At 57.7% G+C, this 17,305-nt stretch overlaps 6 protein-coding genes across 6 annotated transcripts; 2 read left to right on the plus strand and 4 right to left on the minus strand.

The window, feature by feature from the left end:
* Window positions 1-606: 606 nt before the first annotated feature.
* On the minus strand, window positions 607-2,485 carry C8Q71DRAFT_885547 (uncharacterized protein; the record flags this gene model as incomplete). Its single annotated transcript, XM_047928550.1, has 4 exons — window positions 607-710; window positions 963-2,095; window positions 2,146-2,219; window positions 2,276-2,485. Coding segments are annotated over 4 exons (1,521 nt in total), but the record flags the coding sequence as incomplete, so codon positions are not given.
* A 317-nt stretch (window positions 2,486-2,802) lies between these two features.
* C8Q71DRAFT_701145 (uncharacterized protein) lies at window positions 2,803-4,323 on the plus strand (the record flags this gene model as incomplete). Its single annotated transcript, XM_047920170.1, is given in 3 exon segments — window positions 2,803-3,489; window positions 3,544-3,950; window positions 3,969-4,323. 3 exon segments carry the CDS (start codon window positions 2,803-2,805, stop codon window positions 4,321-4,323), a joined length of 1,449 nt encoding a protein of 482 aa, XP_047783292.1.
* A 2,130-nt stretch (window positions 4,324-6,453) lies between these two features.
* On the minus strand, window positions 6,454-7,386 carry C8Q71DRAFT_700482 (uncharacterized protein; the record flags this gene model as incomplete). The annotated part of the gene is made up of 3 exons (XM_047920125.1): window positions 6,454-6,654; window positions 6,706-7,242; window positions 7,303-7,386. Coding segments are annotated over 3 exons (822 nt in total), but the record flags the coding sequence as incomplete, so codon positions are not given.
* An 873-nt stretch (window positions 7,387-8,259) lies between these two features.
* On the plus strand, window positions 8,260-10,756 carry C8Q71DRAFT_854353 (uncharacterized protein; the record flags this gene model as incomplete). The annotated part of the gene is made up of 11 exons (XM_047927031.1): window positions 8,260-8,560; window positions 8,619-8,672; window positions 8,724-9,094; window positions 9,145-9,174; window positions 9,224-9,456; window positions 9,503-9,728; window positions 9,781-9,884; window positions 9,936-10,138; window positions 10,188-10,252; window positions 10,300-10,443; window positions 10,502-10,756. The coding sequence occupies 11 exons, from the start codon at window positions 8,260-8,262 to the stop codon at window positions 10,754-10,756; spliced, it is 1,986 nt and encodes a 661-aa protein (XP_047783294.1).
* Window positions 10,757-11,492: 736 nt separating this feature from the next.
* On the minus strand, window positions 11,493-14,521 carry C8Q71DRAFT_721035 (uncharacterized protein; the record flags this gene model as incomplete). Its single annotated transcript, XM_047921402.1, has 10 exons — window positions 11,493-11,718; window positions 11,914-12,089; window positions 12,187-12,420; window positions 12,616-12,721; window positions 12,963-13,024; window positions 13,088-13,516; window positions 13,622-13,739; window positions 13,780-13,886; window positions 13,996-14,069; window positions 14,437-14,521. The coding sequence occupies 10 exons, from the start codon at window positions 14,519-14,521 to the stop codon at window positions 11,493-11,495; spliced, it is 1,617 nt and encodes a 538-aa protein (XP_047783295.1).
* Window positions 14,522-15,205: 684 nt separating this feature from the next.
* On the minus strand, window positions 15,206-17,245 carry C8Q71DRAFT_885557 (uncharacterized protein; the record flags this gene model as incomplete). Its single annotated transcript, XM_047928551.1, has 5 exons — window positions 15,206-15,478; window positions 15,510-15,841; window positions 16,730-17,075; window positions 17,123-17,186; window positions 17,221-17,245. The coding sequence occupies 5 exons, from the start codon at window positions 17,243-17,245 to the stop codon at window positions 15,262-15,264; spliced, it is 984 nt and encodes a 327-aa protein (XP_047783296.1). The 3' UTR covers window positions 15,206-15,261.
* Window positions 17,246-17,305: the final 60 nt, after the last annotated feature.

The following is a 17,305-nucleotide window of genomic DNA, read 5'->3' on the forward strand; positions in this document are numbered from 1 at the left end:
AAGGGCAACAGATGTGAGTACTCAGTCTCCTAAATACATCCTTCTCCCTTCTCGGCAGCCCTCCTGGTTTGGAGAGCTCTGCACCATTCCACCCGCGAGCTGCCGTGAGCACTGGACCGTGCTATGTGAACAAGATAGCCTCGGGGCTTCCTTTGTCTGCAAAGACGCGACTTGCGAGAGCGCGACGTGTTTGAGTGGTGAGCCAGGTTGGGCGCGTTGGTCTTCGGACGGCGCGTGTACGTGTGTTGGTGGACGTGACAGTGCCGGACTAAGAATCCTGAGCGTGAGAGGCTGTGGTGGCGATGGCATAGGACCAGCTCGCGAATGTAGTACACCAGGTTCGTAGTAGCCGTAAGGGGATGCAGAACACGGCGAGCTTGCCACAGAGAGCGGCGGCATCTGCATCTGGCACGACGCAACCACATCACCAGGACTGGAGACGCTCGACTGCACTTGCCTGTTCTGTATGCCATGCCGCAGCGCCTCCGACGTGTTGCCAATGGCTGGTCCAACAACAGGCTGGGAGATATTCTTTGACGCGCCGATGGCAGGCGTGAGTTGCTCTCGACCACGTCCTCGCTGTCCGGCGTCGTCAATGCACCTGATTCAGATCAGGAGCAATGCGATCTTTATCTGCGCGGGTGCAACAGCGGGTCGTGCCGGCGGGACGGGTGCAACGTCGAGGACGGTCTTCGGAGGTGGCGGGAAGGCTGCGACCCAGCTTGAAAGCGGGTACCATACGATGTTGTGGCAGTTGTCGAGAATCGTAGCAGACGGCGTGGTGCCGTCCACAGGGTACGATCATGTTGGACGAGGGCGACGTGCAAGAGGGATGTAAGCATGGATTATTGGCAAATCAAGAGTGGCGGGTCGGGAGGAGGCGAAGGTACATAGCATGCGGCGTCCAGGGGGAAGAGCGGAGGGGTTTGTCGTACAGGGGTTTGTTGTACAGACACGCTTACCGCGGCCGCCCAACGTCTCTCTCCCTCCCATTCCTGGCAGCCCCGAGCACCGCTCGGAGAGTGCGCCGGCATAGTTGTAGCCAGGCGTGGCCCTGCACTCGGTGCTGGCATAGCGCATGTGGCACATGCAGGCAGAGAGGAAGGCGGCGGGGCCACCGTCGAACTGGATTGAGTGGCCAGCTGTCACGGGCTTCCGCAGAGACAGCCAGTACCAGGGAGTACTCGCAGCAGCAGCCTTTCGAGCAGCGTGTCCTGGTTCGCTGGGTGATTGGCCGACATGGCACCTGAAGGCGGGCGAGGTGTGCAACATCCCGCCCAACTTGACATTGCCGCCGCCGCCATACTCCATGTGGCACCCCGCGCCTTTCGCAAAGAGCACATCCTCGTGGATGGATGTGCCGGCGAGGACTGTCCGAGTCGTGGGTAACACCACGCTAGACCGTGCACGCCACATGCTAGAATTCGCTGGCGCCTCGAGCAACGACGTGTTCGACAAGAAGCCACCAGGCGGTTTTGATACAGGGATAGAAGCGAACGAAGTATGCACGAGCGAACATGCACGAACGCAGCAAACCCCAACGTGTTGCCGAATCCCGACAACGCGGATGCGCGCACCATACCCGTCCACAAGCGCGTAGTCGGTGGTGGCGCTATAGCACTCCGTGTCCGCGGTCCAGCAGATGGCGAAGCAGCGATTTTGAATAGGGTCCGCGGGGAAGTACTCGCAGTGGGCCTGCTTCTCTATGCCAGGCGCGGCGTATTTCGGTGGCGGCCGAGAGCACGCGCCAGCGAACGGGACGCGTGCGCGATACGGATGCAATGGCGGGTGGGGAGGCGGTGCAGCGAGATGGACGGTGCGCGAGCCACGAGCCAGCGAATCGGAGGCGGGCGCCGCGCCGATGGATGGGCGGCCAGCAGAGAGCATAGGGACTGTGGCGTAGTGGCAGGACGGGGCGCGCGTGTATGCGAACAGGAGGCGGGCGGGGCGGCATGCGGGGAAGGCAGTGCGGCGAGCGCAGGAGAAGCGGCGAGAGTCGAGATGGGCAGTGTGCGTGCAGCCAGCCAACGAACCGTAGGCGGGCGCGGCGGCGGGGTGTGGTGAGCATACGGCTGCAGGGCATGCTGGGGCAACACTACTAGGGCATCAGCATACAGGAACTGGTGGAGCAGGAAGCAGGCGCACCGTAGCGTTGGGAGTGCGGCGGGCGTGCGCGGGGCTCTTGGTTTGTGGGCGATGGCAACGCGGTAGTAGAACATCTACATAGGACATGTGTCAGTGCCACTCGGTGTAAATTGAGTTGCTTTGTACATACCGGTGGTTGTGTAAGATCCCCGGTATCTCGCATGTTCATGCTTGCTGCTCCCCGCGATGCCGTGGAGCTCTGGTACTGCCAGCAGAGCGACCCATCCGGTACGAGCAGCTCATCACCCGGCCTCCGTGAGGGGCCAAGGCAACCGTCACATCGCACACAAACAGGCCGATACCAGTAGTACACAACGAGACCGTATGGAGTAGATCCGGGGGCTAGTGGGCGGGGCAGGCGGCAGTGTTAGGGAGAGCGTGCAGCGCGCGTCCTGCCCGCGCGCCACAGCCACAGTCACGTGACTGATATAGGCTCAGCACGGCCGCGCACTACGCACGCCGGATGGGACCTGTCGACACATCCACCTATCGAGTCTAAGGCATTGTGAGTGCAGGACAGCTTGTATTATTATGGCCTATGGTGACCCATTACTGTATAGCCTGTGATTGATCGGTAATACATGGTGATTCGCTCTAGCTACATGGTATACTCAGCTAGTATCACTTCTGCAGGCCGACGCAATCAAGACGATGGCGATGAAGCGGGACACGTTCCTTCAGCTTGCATTGCGGCTGGGACAGGACGCGCACGCGTTGTCCACCCTACTGCTTTCCTGGAACGACCGCTACCACAAGGAGGCTCTGGGTATCCTGGACGGACACCTGCGTAGCTTGGGTGCGACGTCCGAGGCCGTTCTCGGTAAAGACCCATTTTCCGGGTTCGTCAGTTTGTGTGTGGCACTTAAAGACGACATACCTTTGATCGTGGTGGCCACTATGAAGAAAAGGAAGGCAGGACAACAGCACTACCGGAAAGTTCACCGGCGATTGGTCGAAGACCTTGGGCTTCGCCGAATGGACAACGATGTCCGGATGGCTAACCTCAGGGCGATCGCGTATGAGATCTGTCTTCCACGGCTTTGTGTTCCTTACCCTGACCACCGACACTGGGTTTACGAGACCCCTGAGGTCGAGGCACTCTGGCGACCTCACATCGAGGCCGGCCCGCTACCAGACAAACGGATGAAGCGTCTGCCGATGCTGGCCGAAGACATTTCCCAGCTCGCCCATATCGTTCCCAAGGACAAGAGTGCCATCATATACGATTCGGCAACTGGGCAAATCGCTGTCGCAGTTATTCGCAATTTCTGCGGTGATCAACAAGTCGTAGATTGGGCAGGAGATGTGGTTGGTTTGAATGCGAGCCTGAGGCGCAACGTGCGGGTGAGTCGTGCAACATTTATGTGCAATGCACACTCAATAAGTGGATTGAGACAGAAGGGAGACCCTGGAACCCTTGTCTGTATCGGCTATACAGCAGGTTCACGGTCTAGCCCTTGTTTTGTCTGGACCCGCAACACACTCAGCAAGAAACACCCGCCCGAATACCTCAAATCCCTCGAATGCCGCACGGCATCGGTCTGTTCCCTCTCATTCAATATGATGTGTGGCCGTCTTCCAGATGCCATCACCCAAGACTTTGAGGACTTCCTCGCAGAGCACAAATTTTGTCGGATGGATGGTAACGGCGAAATGGCGAAGAAGGGTAGCACGCGTGGGACGTACTGTGTTGAAAAGGCGGGCGAGTTTGTAGAATTTCACAATGCTGAACTCGCGCCGCCTGCTGCATTTATGGGGGCTAACTATGCGAGGTACGTCTCCATGGCACTGCAGTGTATGGCAGTGTGCTCATGAGATAATAGAGCGATGCATTCCGAACACCAGCCACACAGATACGCATACTCATGGACAACAAATCGTAATCTGAACGATGACGAAGGAGGGAACTTCTATGTTGCAAGTTATGGCGTCAAGGTGTGCATGGCCCCGAACACATTCATCGCATGGTGCCCGCGGGACGTCCATGGCACGAGCCTGATGAAACGCGATCCTGGGCGCCCAGATCCTCCATTCGCACAATGGGGTCTGTCAGTCGCTACAAGTTCACGGCTACCAGGAATATGGAAGAAGTACCGGGATGGGATCATCTCAGCTGAACAAGCTGCAAAAGAGTGGGAGGCTACGCTCGAGGACGATATCATTGACAATGACAAGTAATACAGTATGTATTTTTGTGCAGTGATTGGCAAATGGCCATCGCACTGTGTGATCGTCGCCGCCGAGAATTGCTGCTGCTGCAGGCCGAAGACATTCTCCTCGCACGTTCACGCACAATTCTTGCCCCTGTCGAGCATCGGTGGGGATACGAGCTCGAGCAGTTGCTGCTCCGTATTGGCACCCTCTACACTGGCGGTGCTATCGCTGATCCGCGCTGATGAGTTGCCGGGCACCGGGTACCACGCGCCCTCCTCCATTTCCTTCTGCAGGTCGGCGCCAGACACGCCGAGCCCGGGCTCCTCGTCGCGCGCGGCGGACAGTGAGAGGGGCGGGGATGACGGCGACGAGCCTCCGCCGCGTGGACGTGACATGATACCATGGCGAAGGACATCTTGGTTCCAGTGTGCGGATTGCAGCACGGAGAGCGGCACGTATGGCTGACCCGTACTCGGCGATACGTCCTTTGAGATTGCCATCATGTCGTCGAGGCTCTGCAACACTATGAGCGATCGAGCATAACCTAAGCATGGACAGCGCACCATGTTCTCGTAGTAAGTCCCCGTGCGGAGCAACTCCTCCCCCTCCCTCTCTTCCTCCCCCACCTCCTCTCTTTCCTCCGGCGACACGCCCCTCCTAATCTCCACCACCGCCTTCGCCACATCATACCGCTCCCTCTCTCCCTGCACGAACAATGCGTCACTCGACGGCAACCCACGCGCCCACCGCGCACTCAAGCCTCCGCGCTGTCACACCACGGGAACCAAGCGTTGCACGCCCGCCTCCTCCGCGCCGCCCCCACCGACAGCCGAGCACCCACGCGCTCCTTCCCCTTCCCAACGCCCTCTGGCGGCACGAACCGCGACGGCGCCGTCAACCCACGCTTCTCCCGCCAAGCTCCTCCAACCTCGCACGCCAGCACGTCCAGGCCCCACCTCGCGAGCCAGCACGCCGCAGCCTCGCCGAGCTTGTCGCTCAACGTGGCGTAGTAATGATGCAGCTTGAGGCGCGTCGCGGGCTCGGTCGTCGGCGCGGCAGACGACGCGAGGGTGCCGAGGTCCACGTCCATGGAGGACGTGTCTGAGCCGGGCGACGACGGCGCTTCCTTCTTGATCGACGGCGAGGGGAGGGGCGTCTCGACCTCGGCCTCGGCGTGAGCAGTGGAGAGCGCGGAGAGCTTGGCGGTGATCGTCTCCGTGTCCTTCTCTCGCTGCTCCAGCTCTGTCTGAGTCTTTGGACGACTTGGTCGGCGAGGGTAGCTCGTCCTCGTCGTCGACGACGACCTCCGCGACGCTCTCGAGCCCCACCACCGCCCCGTCCCCACCGCCGCCCACCCGCGCCTCCGGGTCGTCTGGTGCGCCAATGCCCTTCCCGATCGCGAAGTTCAGGTAGCGCACGGCGGTGTGCAGGCCGACACTCGCGAGGAGTTGGAGCGCGTGCGCGACCGCGGCGGGCATGCCGAGGAAGGATACGGTCGCCACCAGGGAGAGAAGGAAGCACGGGGTGGTGGGCTGGTGGTTCGCGGGGGTCGGCAATGGTGAGGATGAGGATAGTGGGTAGGAGGAGGAAAGGGTAAAGGCGGGGGTGAGCCGTTGGGAGGGGTTGGGTATGAGGTCGGGCGAGATATGGAGTGGGGATCCGCCACCGTATAATCGGGCAATGCTTTATGGTTATTTCGTGATTAGAGACGGCCGCCAAGCCAGTTTGGGAGGACGCGCCCGAGCGAGTTTGTAGCGCTGAGGATCGCGAGGCTGAGGAGGGACAGCTGCTCGTCGACGCGGTGAAGAGCTGCACGTACATTGGTGAGAACCGGAGCCCGAGGCCCGTCAGGAAGCCCTGCGCCAGGACGCACGCATATATGCGGTCCAGGAACGGCGAGAGTGGTGGCGATTTCTTGTCCTCGCTACACGGGTCAGGCTTTGTTGTTGGATAAAACTTGGCGTCGAAGCCAAGCCTCTGGACGATCTGGGCGTACTTGCCAGTGCGCGAAACAAGCCGCAAGTCGTCCTCACTCTTCGCACCGGTGACGACCACCTTGTCGGACGCGAAGATGGCCGTGGTCGTCTCGGGGTTGCGGATAAGTACGATGGCTGCCGCGAAATGCTACAAGGTGGAATGCGAAGAGATCCGACATTACTGGATCAGAGAAGTGCAGTACAAACCTTGGGGTTGTACTCGGCGTGGCGCGCATGCAACGCACTTGTCTTCAGGTCCAACCGGCAGTCCAGGTTGACCGTCGCGACGACGTTTCGCAGTGTCGGTACGATGCCTTCGAGCACCCATAAAGGCGCGGGGGTTCGAGCTCGAGCACATCGCATCCACTGGGACCGCCACCTATCACTGCGCATTAGCATACGCCCCACCCGCCGCAGCTAACCCACTCACGCTGCCATCCTTGCCGTTCTTGCAGCCGATCGGGAACGACACACTGGACGCGAGCTCATGGTGGAGCTGGGACTCGGTCGTGCGCGCACCGATGGCGCCCAGGAGATGAGGTCGGAGATGAACTGGGAGGGTGTGTGGGACGGACAATGCTGGCCAGTGTCTTACTTCGCTGTGAGGATATGTCAGTATGCGGTTGAAAACGAGGCTAGTGCGTCGAATGGTCTCGCAATGTGGCGAGCGTGGCATACGACGAACGGGCCCGCCACACAGCGCAAAAACACCCGGACACACTGCTAAGACAGAACGGGCGCACAAGTAGGCCCTCATGATGATGTGCAGGTTGCTCCACTCGGGCATCTTGGACTTGAGGAGGGTGGCATACTCGATGGCCTGGGAGGGCGAGTGGATGGAGCAGGGCCCGACGATGGCGAGCACGCGGTCGTCCTGGCTCGCGAGGATTTTGAAGGCGATCGTTTTCTGAGACTTGGGTCTGAGCTTGTTCTCGTGGCGGAGCGAGGGCTGCACAAGGGGATCGTACTGGGGGATTCAGACAGGGTTAGCGTCGTCGGAGAGAGGCTATCGGGGTGCGGTACATACGCCAATGCCACGGCGATCCTGGATGTGCATCTTCTCATTGTCCTCCGGGACGGGGATGGCGATCTTGGACGACTTGACAGGAACATGGCGGGAGAGAGTGGGCGGGTGCGAGTTCGTAGGCTGTGGTGTGCGAGGCGAGAGGCGGAGAGTCGCTGCTGAGCGAGAGTGAGTTGTGCGCTCTTATGTATGAGGTTGGCAGCCAGCATGCGCATGTCGGGTATGGATGAGTGATGTTACATAGCGCGATGGCGGAGTGCAGTGCTCACCATGACCCACTCTCCGTCTGGCGCACGGCTTGTTGATGCGCTGATGCTCGGACTGACGGCGCAGGTTGACGTTGAACGTTGAACGTTGCAGTGAGGGGCTGCGCGCCGGCGCTTGGATGGCTATCGGGCAGCCGCGCGCGCAGCCTCCTTTTCTTCGCGCCACGACCTCGCTCTTCTGCTCGCTCCCGCTCTGCTGCTTCCGAGTAGTTCTCTTGCTTGTGCTCTCATTCTGCTGCTTGTCCCCTCTGGTCACACTCCCAACAACGTGTTCTGCGGCCCAGGCTAGATCTTGATCTTCCTGCGCGGACACGGCTGAGCGCAGTATATCTGCTGCTGGCATTTTTGTTGGGTTTGTCGAAACAAGCCCTGCGGCCTCCAGTAAGCCCATCCTCCGTTTGATTGCAGGTCAGGACTACCAGGGCAATACTAACTGAACTGCGGTCAAGATCTCTTCACTGTTGTCCTTGACATACCAACAGCTAGCCTGTAGTTCAACTATTTGCCCAGCTGCTGAATCGCAGACCAAGGTGAGCCTCTGTGGGCCCTTTAATCTTATTGTCATTGGATGACCTCTATGTATACAGATCAGAACCTCAATTCTCAAGCAACCTTTACCATTGGTGTGTTCTTGCAGATTTTCGGGCAATTTTGCCCATTGCGCAACCTGATTTTGCCACTCAGTGCTGCAGCAATGTCTCATACAAACAAGCGACCGCGCTCCGAGACGTCTTCATCCGCAGACAACTCTGCCCTCCTCTATCTGACCAACAAGCTGGCTCAGATGGGTCAAGATATGTTTCTGAATCCAAATGGCGATGTTCAGAACTTTGAAGATCCGGGCGGCTTGGGGCTTGACGATGATGGTGCAGACCTTGCAACCGTAATGGGTGAAAGTACCGAAGTCAGAACCATGGCCAGCGCGCGCCCTCAGACCCCACAGCTCCCAGATCTGGAGAATGACCCCAGATTGACTGCCTCAGCAAAGGGCAGAGGTAGGCAGTGCTGCTTCCTCATGTATGCTGGCCTCTAATGTTTATGGTCCTACCTCAGATAACACTCCTGTTCAACTTCTGCATGTTCAGGCCCCACCTCAGCACTGCGATGGTCTGTAGGCGATTGCAGAAGATGGTCTGATTGCTGACCAGTAAGCTGTAGGTGTACAAGAGAGGGTATATGAAGAGGATTATGCCTTTCCAGGGGATCTTCCTCAGCCAGCCTTTGAACGTGTCGATTTCCGTGCAGAGCCTCAAATGCTTGATGTTGACACAATGTACCCTAAATGTACCAAGGGTATCAGGGAGCTCTTGCAGATGGTCGCTTCATCCTATCCACCAGCAGATACTGAGGATGCCAAGCGTGCCAAGCACCAGCTGGTCACTCCTTACTCCTTTTACCGTGGGCTGTTTCGCCCCTTGCTCTTGTCATACGTCTATCGCCAGCGAAATGGTGTAGAGTCAGCCCAACAATTTCAGCACTCTACTCTGTTTGATTATAGTGGGCCTAAAATACAGAAGGGCATGACTCAGGTCTGTAAATTTCTTTTGTTGCACCTTAGCTATTTCTAAATAGTTATCAGGGCTGGGATTGCATAGGCTTGTATGATGAGGTATTTTTCAACTAATATGATTTTACTGTCCTATTGATTTGCTGTTCAGCTAGAGAAGGAGCATAGCGCCATATTGAAGGCACAACTCCAAGACGCTTTCTTCAACCTTGTGGCCCTCAAATCTGGCAAGAAGACTAGTGCAAAGTACAACCTGCTCAAAGGAGTTCCTGCCCACCTGGTTGCAGATGTTGCCTTTGCCAAAGAGCAGCACAAACAAATCAAGCTACATCGCTTGCTTGGTCAGTGGGCCTACGAAAATGCTATTTGGGTGCCTTGTAACAGGTATGTCTCTGTGTATTTGTGGGCTCATCTTACTCATGGTCTTTAGGGTACCTGCTGATGATTTGAAGGCCATGGAGAAGAAGTTTGTCATTGAGTCTGAAGACATCCTCCAGACAGCCTTGGAGAATGGAGCTGTGAAGAGGGATGAGGCTATTGTCCCAGACCACAGTTGGACCAGAGTCAAAAAGCCAAGTCCTGATGCAGGGGTGGTCTCTCTCATCTTCTATGATTCTGGAGCCCAGCAGAGGGGGAAAGTCTGTGAAGAGGACATTGTATGCTCTCCTTTCCAATATAATCTGTATTGCTAACAAGTTATATGTATAGTTTGGAGGATGCATTTACAACTCCAAGGAATTCTCTCAGATAGCATCTGAGATTAGCCAAGATGCTGTTGAGATCGAGGCTGAATCCATACTGGCGTTCATAAGGTGTGTATATTTATTCAAATGAAGGAGCTACATGTTGTCTAATAATAACAGAGCGCGAGAAGCTCTTCGCCGCAGCTTCAAGTCTGTAGGAACCATGGTGAAGAGTGGGATGGGGCTTCACTCCACAAACAGTGTTTTGCATACGCCTCTCCTACCTGTACCACAGACAAGCAGCGCCAATCCTAAGGAGGCAACAAAAACAAGAATTGCTGAGCAGACAGCGCTGCGCGTCAGCATTCAGCAAAACAAAGACAGTGAGTGCCTAGTTATTGTAGTCATAGGCCCTGTTTCACACATCAACAGTCATACAATGCTACAACTACGCAATTTTAGAAGGGTTTATGCCTCATTGGGCAAGAGCACAGATGGTAAGATCTCTGTTATGAGTTTGTATAGCTGTTCTCATGTATCATAGGTGGTTGCAGAGTCTGCGCAGCTTCTCAATACCTACGGGTATCCTAACACCGCAGCCTTCGCATCATTCGCCTACGGTGCCCCAAGCCATAGAGACAATGATGATTCCGTCACTATGGGCTGGATCTCTGCGCGCTCAGACCTGGTATGTCAAAGATGATACCGCTGCTATTGAGACCAATGATTCTGAACCATACCTGCAGATCAAAGATGACGAGAGCAATTTCTTCTATGCTGACTACAAACTCATACTCCAGATGGCAGCAGACACCCACTGGATGTGGGATGCCCCGCAGACTTACCATGGCACATCACTTGGCCGCCTTTGTTGTGCCAACCCCAAGTCTTGGAAAACCTTTGCAAAGAAGCATGCAGCTGCTGGGCAGTGGTCGCGGGCGAACGTCATTACACACACGCAGGTTACAAGTAGGGGAGGTGAAGGGTATGCTGCATATTAAGAGGGAGAAAGCTACATGTTGCTATTGCTGTACTCAATCAACTCAATACTTCGCAAATTTGAGTGTTCAAAAGTCCCTGTGACGGCGGTGCTCATACACCACGCCATCAAAGCTCTCTTTCCACGAAAGGCACGACCGAAAAAGAGGCAGACCACTCACGCGAAGGAATAGATGAGGTGGGTGTACTTGTCCCAGCTCACGTTGTTCAGCGTGAAGTCCTCGGAGTGCCATCCGGTATACCACGCCGCCGCGACCATGTCGACGGTCGAGTTTGTCGAGTTTGCAGGATCAGTTGAAGCATCCCGAGCGGTGAAAGAGAAACCTGTTGCATGGACCGCAGGAAGCGCGAGCAAGCCCAGAGAGAGGAAGGAAGGAGTCCTACATAAGTAGCGGGCAACCGTACGGTCGCTCCCAGCGCGTCCTCGAGTCAGAATTCACCCGGTCCATCGCTTGCGCGGGTGAGCCACATGCCGGAGGGGGTGCTAGTCTGGAATCCGCGGATTGGATAGGAGGTCTTGGAGGTACTGCGTGCGGCCAGCTGGTGAATATTGATATTATTGCTCCTGTCTCGTTTCGTAGCGGTGCATGCGTGCTTGTCCCCTCTGGCTCCAGTGACTTGGGACCCTCGGTTCTCCATCCCTCGAATGCTCGCCCAACTTGTCAAAAGGTAACTACGCGACGTTCGCTTGCTCCTTCTGGCAAGAATCCTCGCCGCGAACCAGTGTTCGCCGCCCCATCACGCTGTGGTTCGTGAGACTCGCCCCGCGCTGATATTTCGATCGCTCAGCCGCTGGTCCCAAAGAAGGGTTGTCGGGAGGTACCAAGGAGGTACTCCTTGTTGTTTCGCATGCGCGTGCTCGTCACCCTTATCAGACCTGTCATCGCCTGCCCCCGCACGCTTGTACTGAGCAATTGCTGCCTTCCGGTGGTCCTCCGCGTCGGCAATCTTATATTTATGCGACCTTCCAACGACACAGTGTGACAGTGGAGTATGGTATGCACACTCGCTTGACCTCCTGGACCATAAACCATCTACTCAACACCTAAACTTGCACTGCGTTCGAAACCGCGTGCGGCCGCAGTACGCGTAACTTCACTTCCAGATGATAGACCTATGTGCGCGGTGAACCAGCAGCGCAACGCCAGCACAGCCGCACTCTCGACGGGAGTGTAACTGATGTGCGGTGTTCCGGTTGGGTGCATCAGCTTCGCCGATGCTTGTGCTGACGTGGATGATCTCGGTCGAGCGGTGTTTGCCGTCGTCCTGTAACGTGTTGTCCTGTCGGATGCTCTGAGCGAGATTGGGCCGTAACAGACGCGTTGTATCGGCCGTCTAGACGATGTTTTCGTGCGCCCAGCGCTGCCGGGCGCAAGACGCGGATGGCTTGCCCGCCTCGGTCCACGCTAGTCGACGACCACCCGTCTCCCACCTGCGCCCGTCGGGCCAGCGTCCAGGGAATGATCACCGTCCAGGAAGACGTGACGCCCACAACCTCCCGCTCTCGCATCGCCCCACCCGTCCCCATCGACGCGCAGCACGCCAGTAACGCCGCCTTGGTCTGCGACCGAGAAGCCCCACCGGCCGACGACGTGCAGAACAGTTCACGGCACCACTTCCCGGGACGCGATGGGTCGACGTCAGGCGCTTCGTACACGTCCGACATCTAGACACGCGACGGAGGGTCGCAGGCAGGGGCTGTACGAGGCGAACTTCTCGCGAGGGCAGCGGACGGGCACTGAATACTGAGCTTGCAACCGCACGTCAACAGACGGCACACGTAGTGCGCGCGAGGGATGCCAAATTCGGCTGGCAATCGACAAATCGCTGTCCAGCGCCGCGGTGGTGTGTCCTCACACACGTCTGGCAACAGCGCGTGGTCAGCGGCCGGAGGGAGCTCGCGGATGCTGCCTCGAGGTGAGCATTTTGCGTGTTGGGGAGGACGGGAATTGACTTTACCATACATACTGAGGAAGACACAGTCCAGCGACGGCGTGTGTGCGTCCGAGTCGGTATCCGCACGAGCAGCGGGTGGAGGAGAAGAGCTAGTGTGTGTCAAGGCACTGTTTGGCGCGCGGGCAGAAGGCGGCCGAATGCCAGCTCGGGGCAATATGCGCACTTGGCGGAGACCTTAGGCAGGCGCGTCGATTGAAGGCATCTCAGCGACGAGAGGAGAGCAGATTTTGTAAGGGGCGGATGTGCACGCACCGCGAGGAGGGCAGTGTCGGGATCTGCGAGGGCGCGTCCACTGGCAGCGTGCATTCAGCGTACTGTAGCATACTGGGCCTAGGGAGAGTGTCAATGACAAGGCGGGGAGGCGGCGGTGAACGCACGGAGCAACTGTGTGTCGTCGCGACAGGCCTCCTGCAGACAGCCTGAGCCTGAGGGTTATCAGAGGTGGACGTTTGAACTTGAAGCCGCTGTGCGACTCGGAGAGACGCGATCGAGGGCTCGGCGCCGCGGCCCGGCACGGAGAATCGGCTATTCCCGCGGGGAAGGTCGGTGGCTGGAGTCAGGGTGCGCGACTCTGCCATCCCGCTCGTCTTTCCCACTCCCGTTATTCCTCGATTCAGCTTTTTTTCTGCCTTTTGACTTGCCCTCAACATGCTGTCAGCGAACGGGAACAGCAACGAGCAAGCTGCGGAGAAGTCGTCGGTGTCAGCGTCGACCTCGAATTCATTGTCTACTCCGGTCGCCAGCACCAGCTCTATCTTGAAGGAGAGGCGATTCAAGCTCAGCAGGTTCGTCGTGTCGACTATCATCTGATATGTGTTCACCAAAGTCCAATCTGTGCAGTTATAGAGCGTGCGATCGGTGTCGATAGGCACTATGCTGCGCCATTCCGGGAGCTTACCACCACAGCTCACATACTGTACTGGGACAGGCGTCGTAGGATCAAGTGCGACGATCACGAGTTGTGTGGTTTCTGAATTCGTTTCTGAGTATCTTGGTGCATGGGAAGCCGGGCCCGGGATACCATGTCCCCTGTTCTTCGTTACTCAGCAAATTAGATACATGGGCGTACGCGAGACGGTCCAGGGAGGTATCATGCAAAGCTTGAACCATGGAGAATTCGAGCGTCAAAGACGCAGCTGCCGGTTGCTTCGAGGAGACTCGATCCGCCATTGGAGTCTACCAACAAGATCCGGGACAGGTCATCACCCAGATCATAGACTTCTGTGTAAACCCAGACAATAGGGGACAAGACGGAGTCAGCCCTGAATACTGCAGTATGGCTCACCTTGCCAATGCATGGCACAACTGTCCGGACGTCAATGCCTCCGTTCCATTGCCACTTCTGTCCGGACGCAGTGGCTAATAAATCGATTCCGGACGTCAACAATGGACTCGCCATCGATATACAGGTGCGCCGCTGCCCCTACAGTACTGCAAGACGTCGGAGGACAGTTTTCAGTAATATGGGATGGACGGTGGGCGGTGGGCGGGTGCGTACGGCGTTGTAGTTCATCAGTTGTCTCGTGCTGTGCATGAGGTCGGTACTCGGACTGAGTAGGTACAGTAGGTCGACCATAAATCATGAATTACTTTCAAGCTCTTGCTTCATGCGCGTCACCGACCGTCTGATCAAGCAAAGTCAACCGATGGTGCGGTCTGTATTGCATGCTGACGTGCACTGTGTACACCGCGCAGCGCGGCAATACCGAGGCGGTGGGTAGCGTACGTTGAGCTGCCTTGTAGAGGTCTTGGGACAGCGGGATAAGGCGCGAGGTCATCCAGGCACTCCCGCTCGAAGGCTGATAGTACATGGTTGGAGCGAACGTTGGCTCCTTGCTTGCAGATGCATTGATAGAGACAAGCTTAAGGGTATATATGGCGAGCCGCAGGTGGGGAGGAGACGCGGGCAAGGAGACGCGGCGAAGAGCGGTGCACCTGGTGCCTGACCCGCCAGCAAATCCGAAAAGCAACACACGGCGGCGGGAGACTTCCAAAGGCGTAGCGCAGAGTTTTGTCTCCACCTTGCGATCGAGGTGACCACTGACGGGGAAATTCAATCGCATATCCTGTTTGAGCAGATGAAGTGAGCGAATTGTCGCGTGATGAAGGAAAACCACATCGGCTGGCGGTGGACAATGGACCGCAGCGGCGTGATGATGCCACGGAGCGAAGAACTCACCGAAAAAGGTTACGATCTGCAAATTGGACGTGAGTCCTGAGCGAGAGTCGTCATTCGTACGCCAACGGGCGCAAATTAGTAGAAGGAAACGAAGTGATGGGGGGACGGGCAGGGGTGGGAAGCAAGACACGAACTGTCGACCCTCGCACATAGTACACCGAACCGAAGCAAGAAGAGACACGGGACGAGCGAGCTAAGAGAGGACAGAACGGACAAGGGGTCCAGGGTAGGATGGGGGCAATCATAGGGTCCCAGCGTGCACGTGAAAGGACCGTCTGTCCGGGGGTCAGACCGCGATGAGTTATCCACCAAGAATAAGATCGAAAGCATGAACATCACCGGCGTCGCAAGTCGTAAGCGTCAGCCTAGTCATTACGCCCGCCCCGATATCGCGGGCATGACCGGCGGCGAACTCGAGTTCAGTACCTTGAGTCGCTCCTCCAGCCCCCTCCTCAGCCCCTTGTGCTCCCACTCCCCGCCCACGTCGTCCACGATCTCACTCGCTATGTCTTGCTCCATGACGCTAGCAGCGTGAACGCTGCCCGCACTTGAGCTCGCAGCGTACAGCGCCTGTGTGAGACCGATGACGCTGGCAAGTGCGGAGGCTCGTTTGTGAGGACGGAGGGTAGCGGAACAGTGCCGGAGGGGTGGAGGAGAGGAGGACCATGTAGGAGAGGAAAGGCAGGCGCTTGGCTGCTGCCTTGTGCGAGGGCGGGTGCGAGACGAGCGGGGCAAGGATGGTAATGATCATTGGCTGGGGTGCCGCGGGTGAGTTCGGGAACGAGGTCGGTGCAGGAGAGGTAGGAAGCGAGCGCAGAGGGTGCGCGTGGTGCGTCGCGGTCGTCGGCGACGACGCCTCTGAGGGCATGGCAGACGCAGAGTAGTATGCAGACGTCAGGGTTCCAGGCACGGTCGGCACAGGCGCGATTGGGGCGGGGCTCTGCGCCTGCGTCTGGATGATCGGGCGCGACGACCGGCTGCCCTGCTGAATCGGACTCGTGCTGTACGTCAGGCTCGTGCTGAGCGCTGAATAGCAAGCTCGTGCCTGCCAGGACTGATGCCCGTCGGGCTCGGACTACGGCTGCTCAGGCAGTGTCGGAGAGATATGCGTGCGCGGCGGTGAACCAACACACACAAAACTCGTCTCCTAAGTGCAGGCGTTTGATAGAGTCGAAGTTCGATGAATGGGCTAGCGGGTCGGGCGGCGGGCGATGTACTCGGTAGAGTAGTTAGGCCGACTATATACTATCGAACACTTAGCTGGACGTATCGACTACTCGACTCGCTCGACTTGAGGTGCACGCGCGACCGTCGCGTCGCTCGTCCATGCCAAACCTTGAGGTACGCGCGAGAGAGAGGGGAGAAGCGTAGGGATGCGATTCGATAGCGAGAACGGGCGGCGCGGCCCTCTATAAGTACAGAGCAGGCTGAGAAGCACGAGAGCGATACAAGACTAGGAAGCAGCGGAAGGATGGAAGGAAGAGCGAAACGACAGAGAGAGAGATCATTTGACGTTTTGCGAAGGGATGGCACCTAAAAAGGCAAGTACCGTATGGCCGGGTGTCGACGTCCGTTGGTTCCCCTTCCGGCTCCGGTCGGCTAACCAAATGTTGTCTCGGTACGCGGCTGACAGCGGGATGGTGCTATTGACTTTCGCGACCTGGACCCCCAACAGGTACGGCACTCAATCTGACAGCGCCCGCCCTCGTCCTACGGTCGGTCCCCGCCTTCACCTTCCAGTTCCCCGCGAGCGCGCCGGTAGTGTCGAGGATGTACAGTAGATCAGGTGTGTAATATACGAGTGTCTGTCCGGGAATGCGTAAGCTATAGCAACGAGAACACGATGAGAACAAGAGGATATGAGACTCAGAATGATGACGCCGCGCGTCGATCCGGCACTAGGCCGGTTTTCTCTTCCACAGCGGCTGCTTGGACTCGCGAACCCACTGTGGTAGCCGCTGTCGGGCGGGGCGGGGGTGATGATGGAGACCCCATCAAAGTCGTCGTACTGGGAATCGGGCGCAGCGAGGATGGCCGCAGCGCTGTCAAGCACCGACGGCACGGACTGCTCGAGCTGCTCGGTGTACCTGCCGCGCGAGACGCGCTGCGGGTCGGCGGTGGGCAAGAGGGCGGCGGATGTGATCCGCTCGATGTTGCGCTCAAAGATGGCTGAGGATGCGGATTGCCTGGAGCAACGTCAGCGTCGTCAGTAGCACCGAACTGGAGTACATACCCAGAGGTTAGAGATAAGGGAATGGATGCAGGCGAACGAGAGTCGACGCGGTGATAGTGATGTACTGATTGAGGGTCGAACGCACGATCGGCGACGACTTCCGCATCGGCTTCCGGAGGGCATGCACGAGCATCAAGTCAGCAAATTACATCTCGAGCTTGAGGGACGGCGGGATCTCGGGGC

Source organism: Rhodofomes roseus (genome assembly GCF_022264815.1).
Source record: "Rhodofomes roseus strain CIRM-BRFM 1785 chromosome Unknown C8Q71scaffold_3, whole genome shotgun sequence".
In the NCBI taxonomy this organism is placed as follows: Eukaryota; Fungi; Basidiomycota; class Agaricomycetes; order Polyporales; family Fomitopsidaceae; genus Rhodofomes; species Rhodofomes roseus.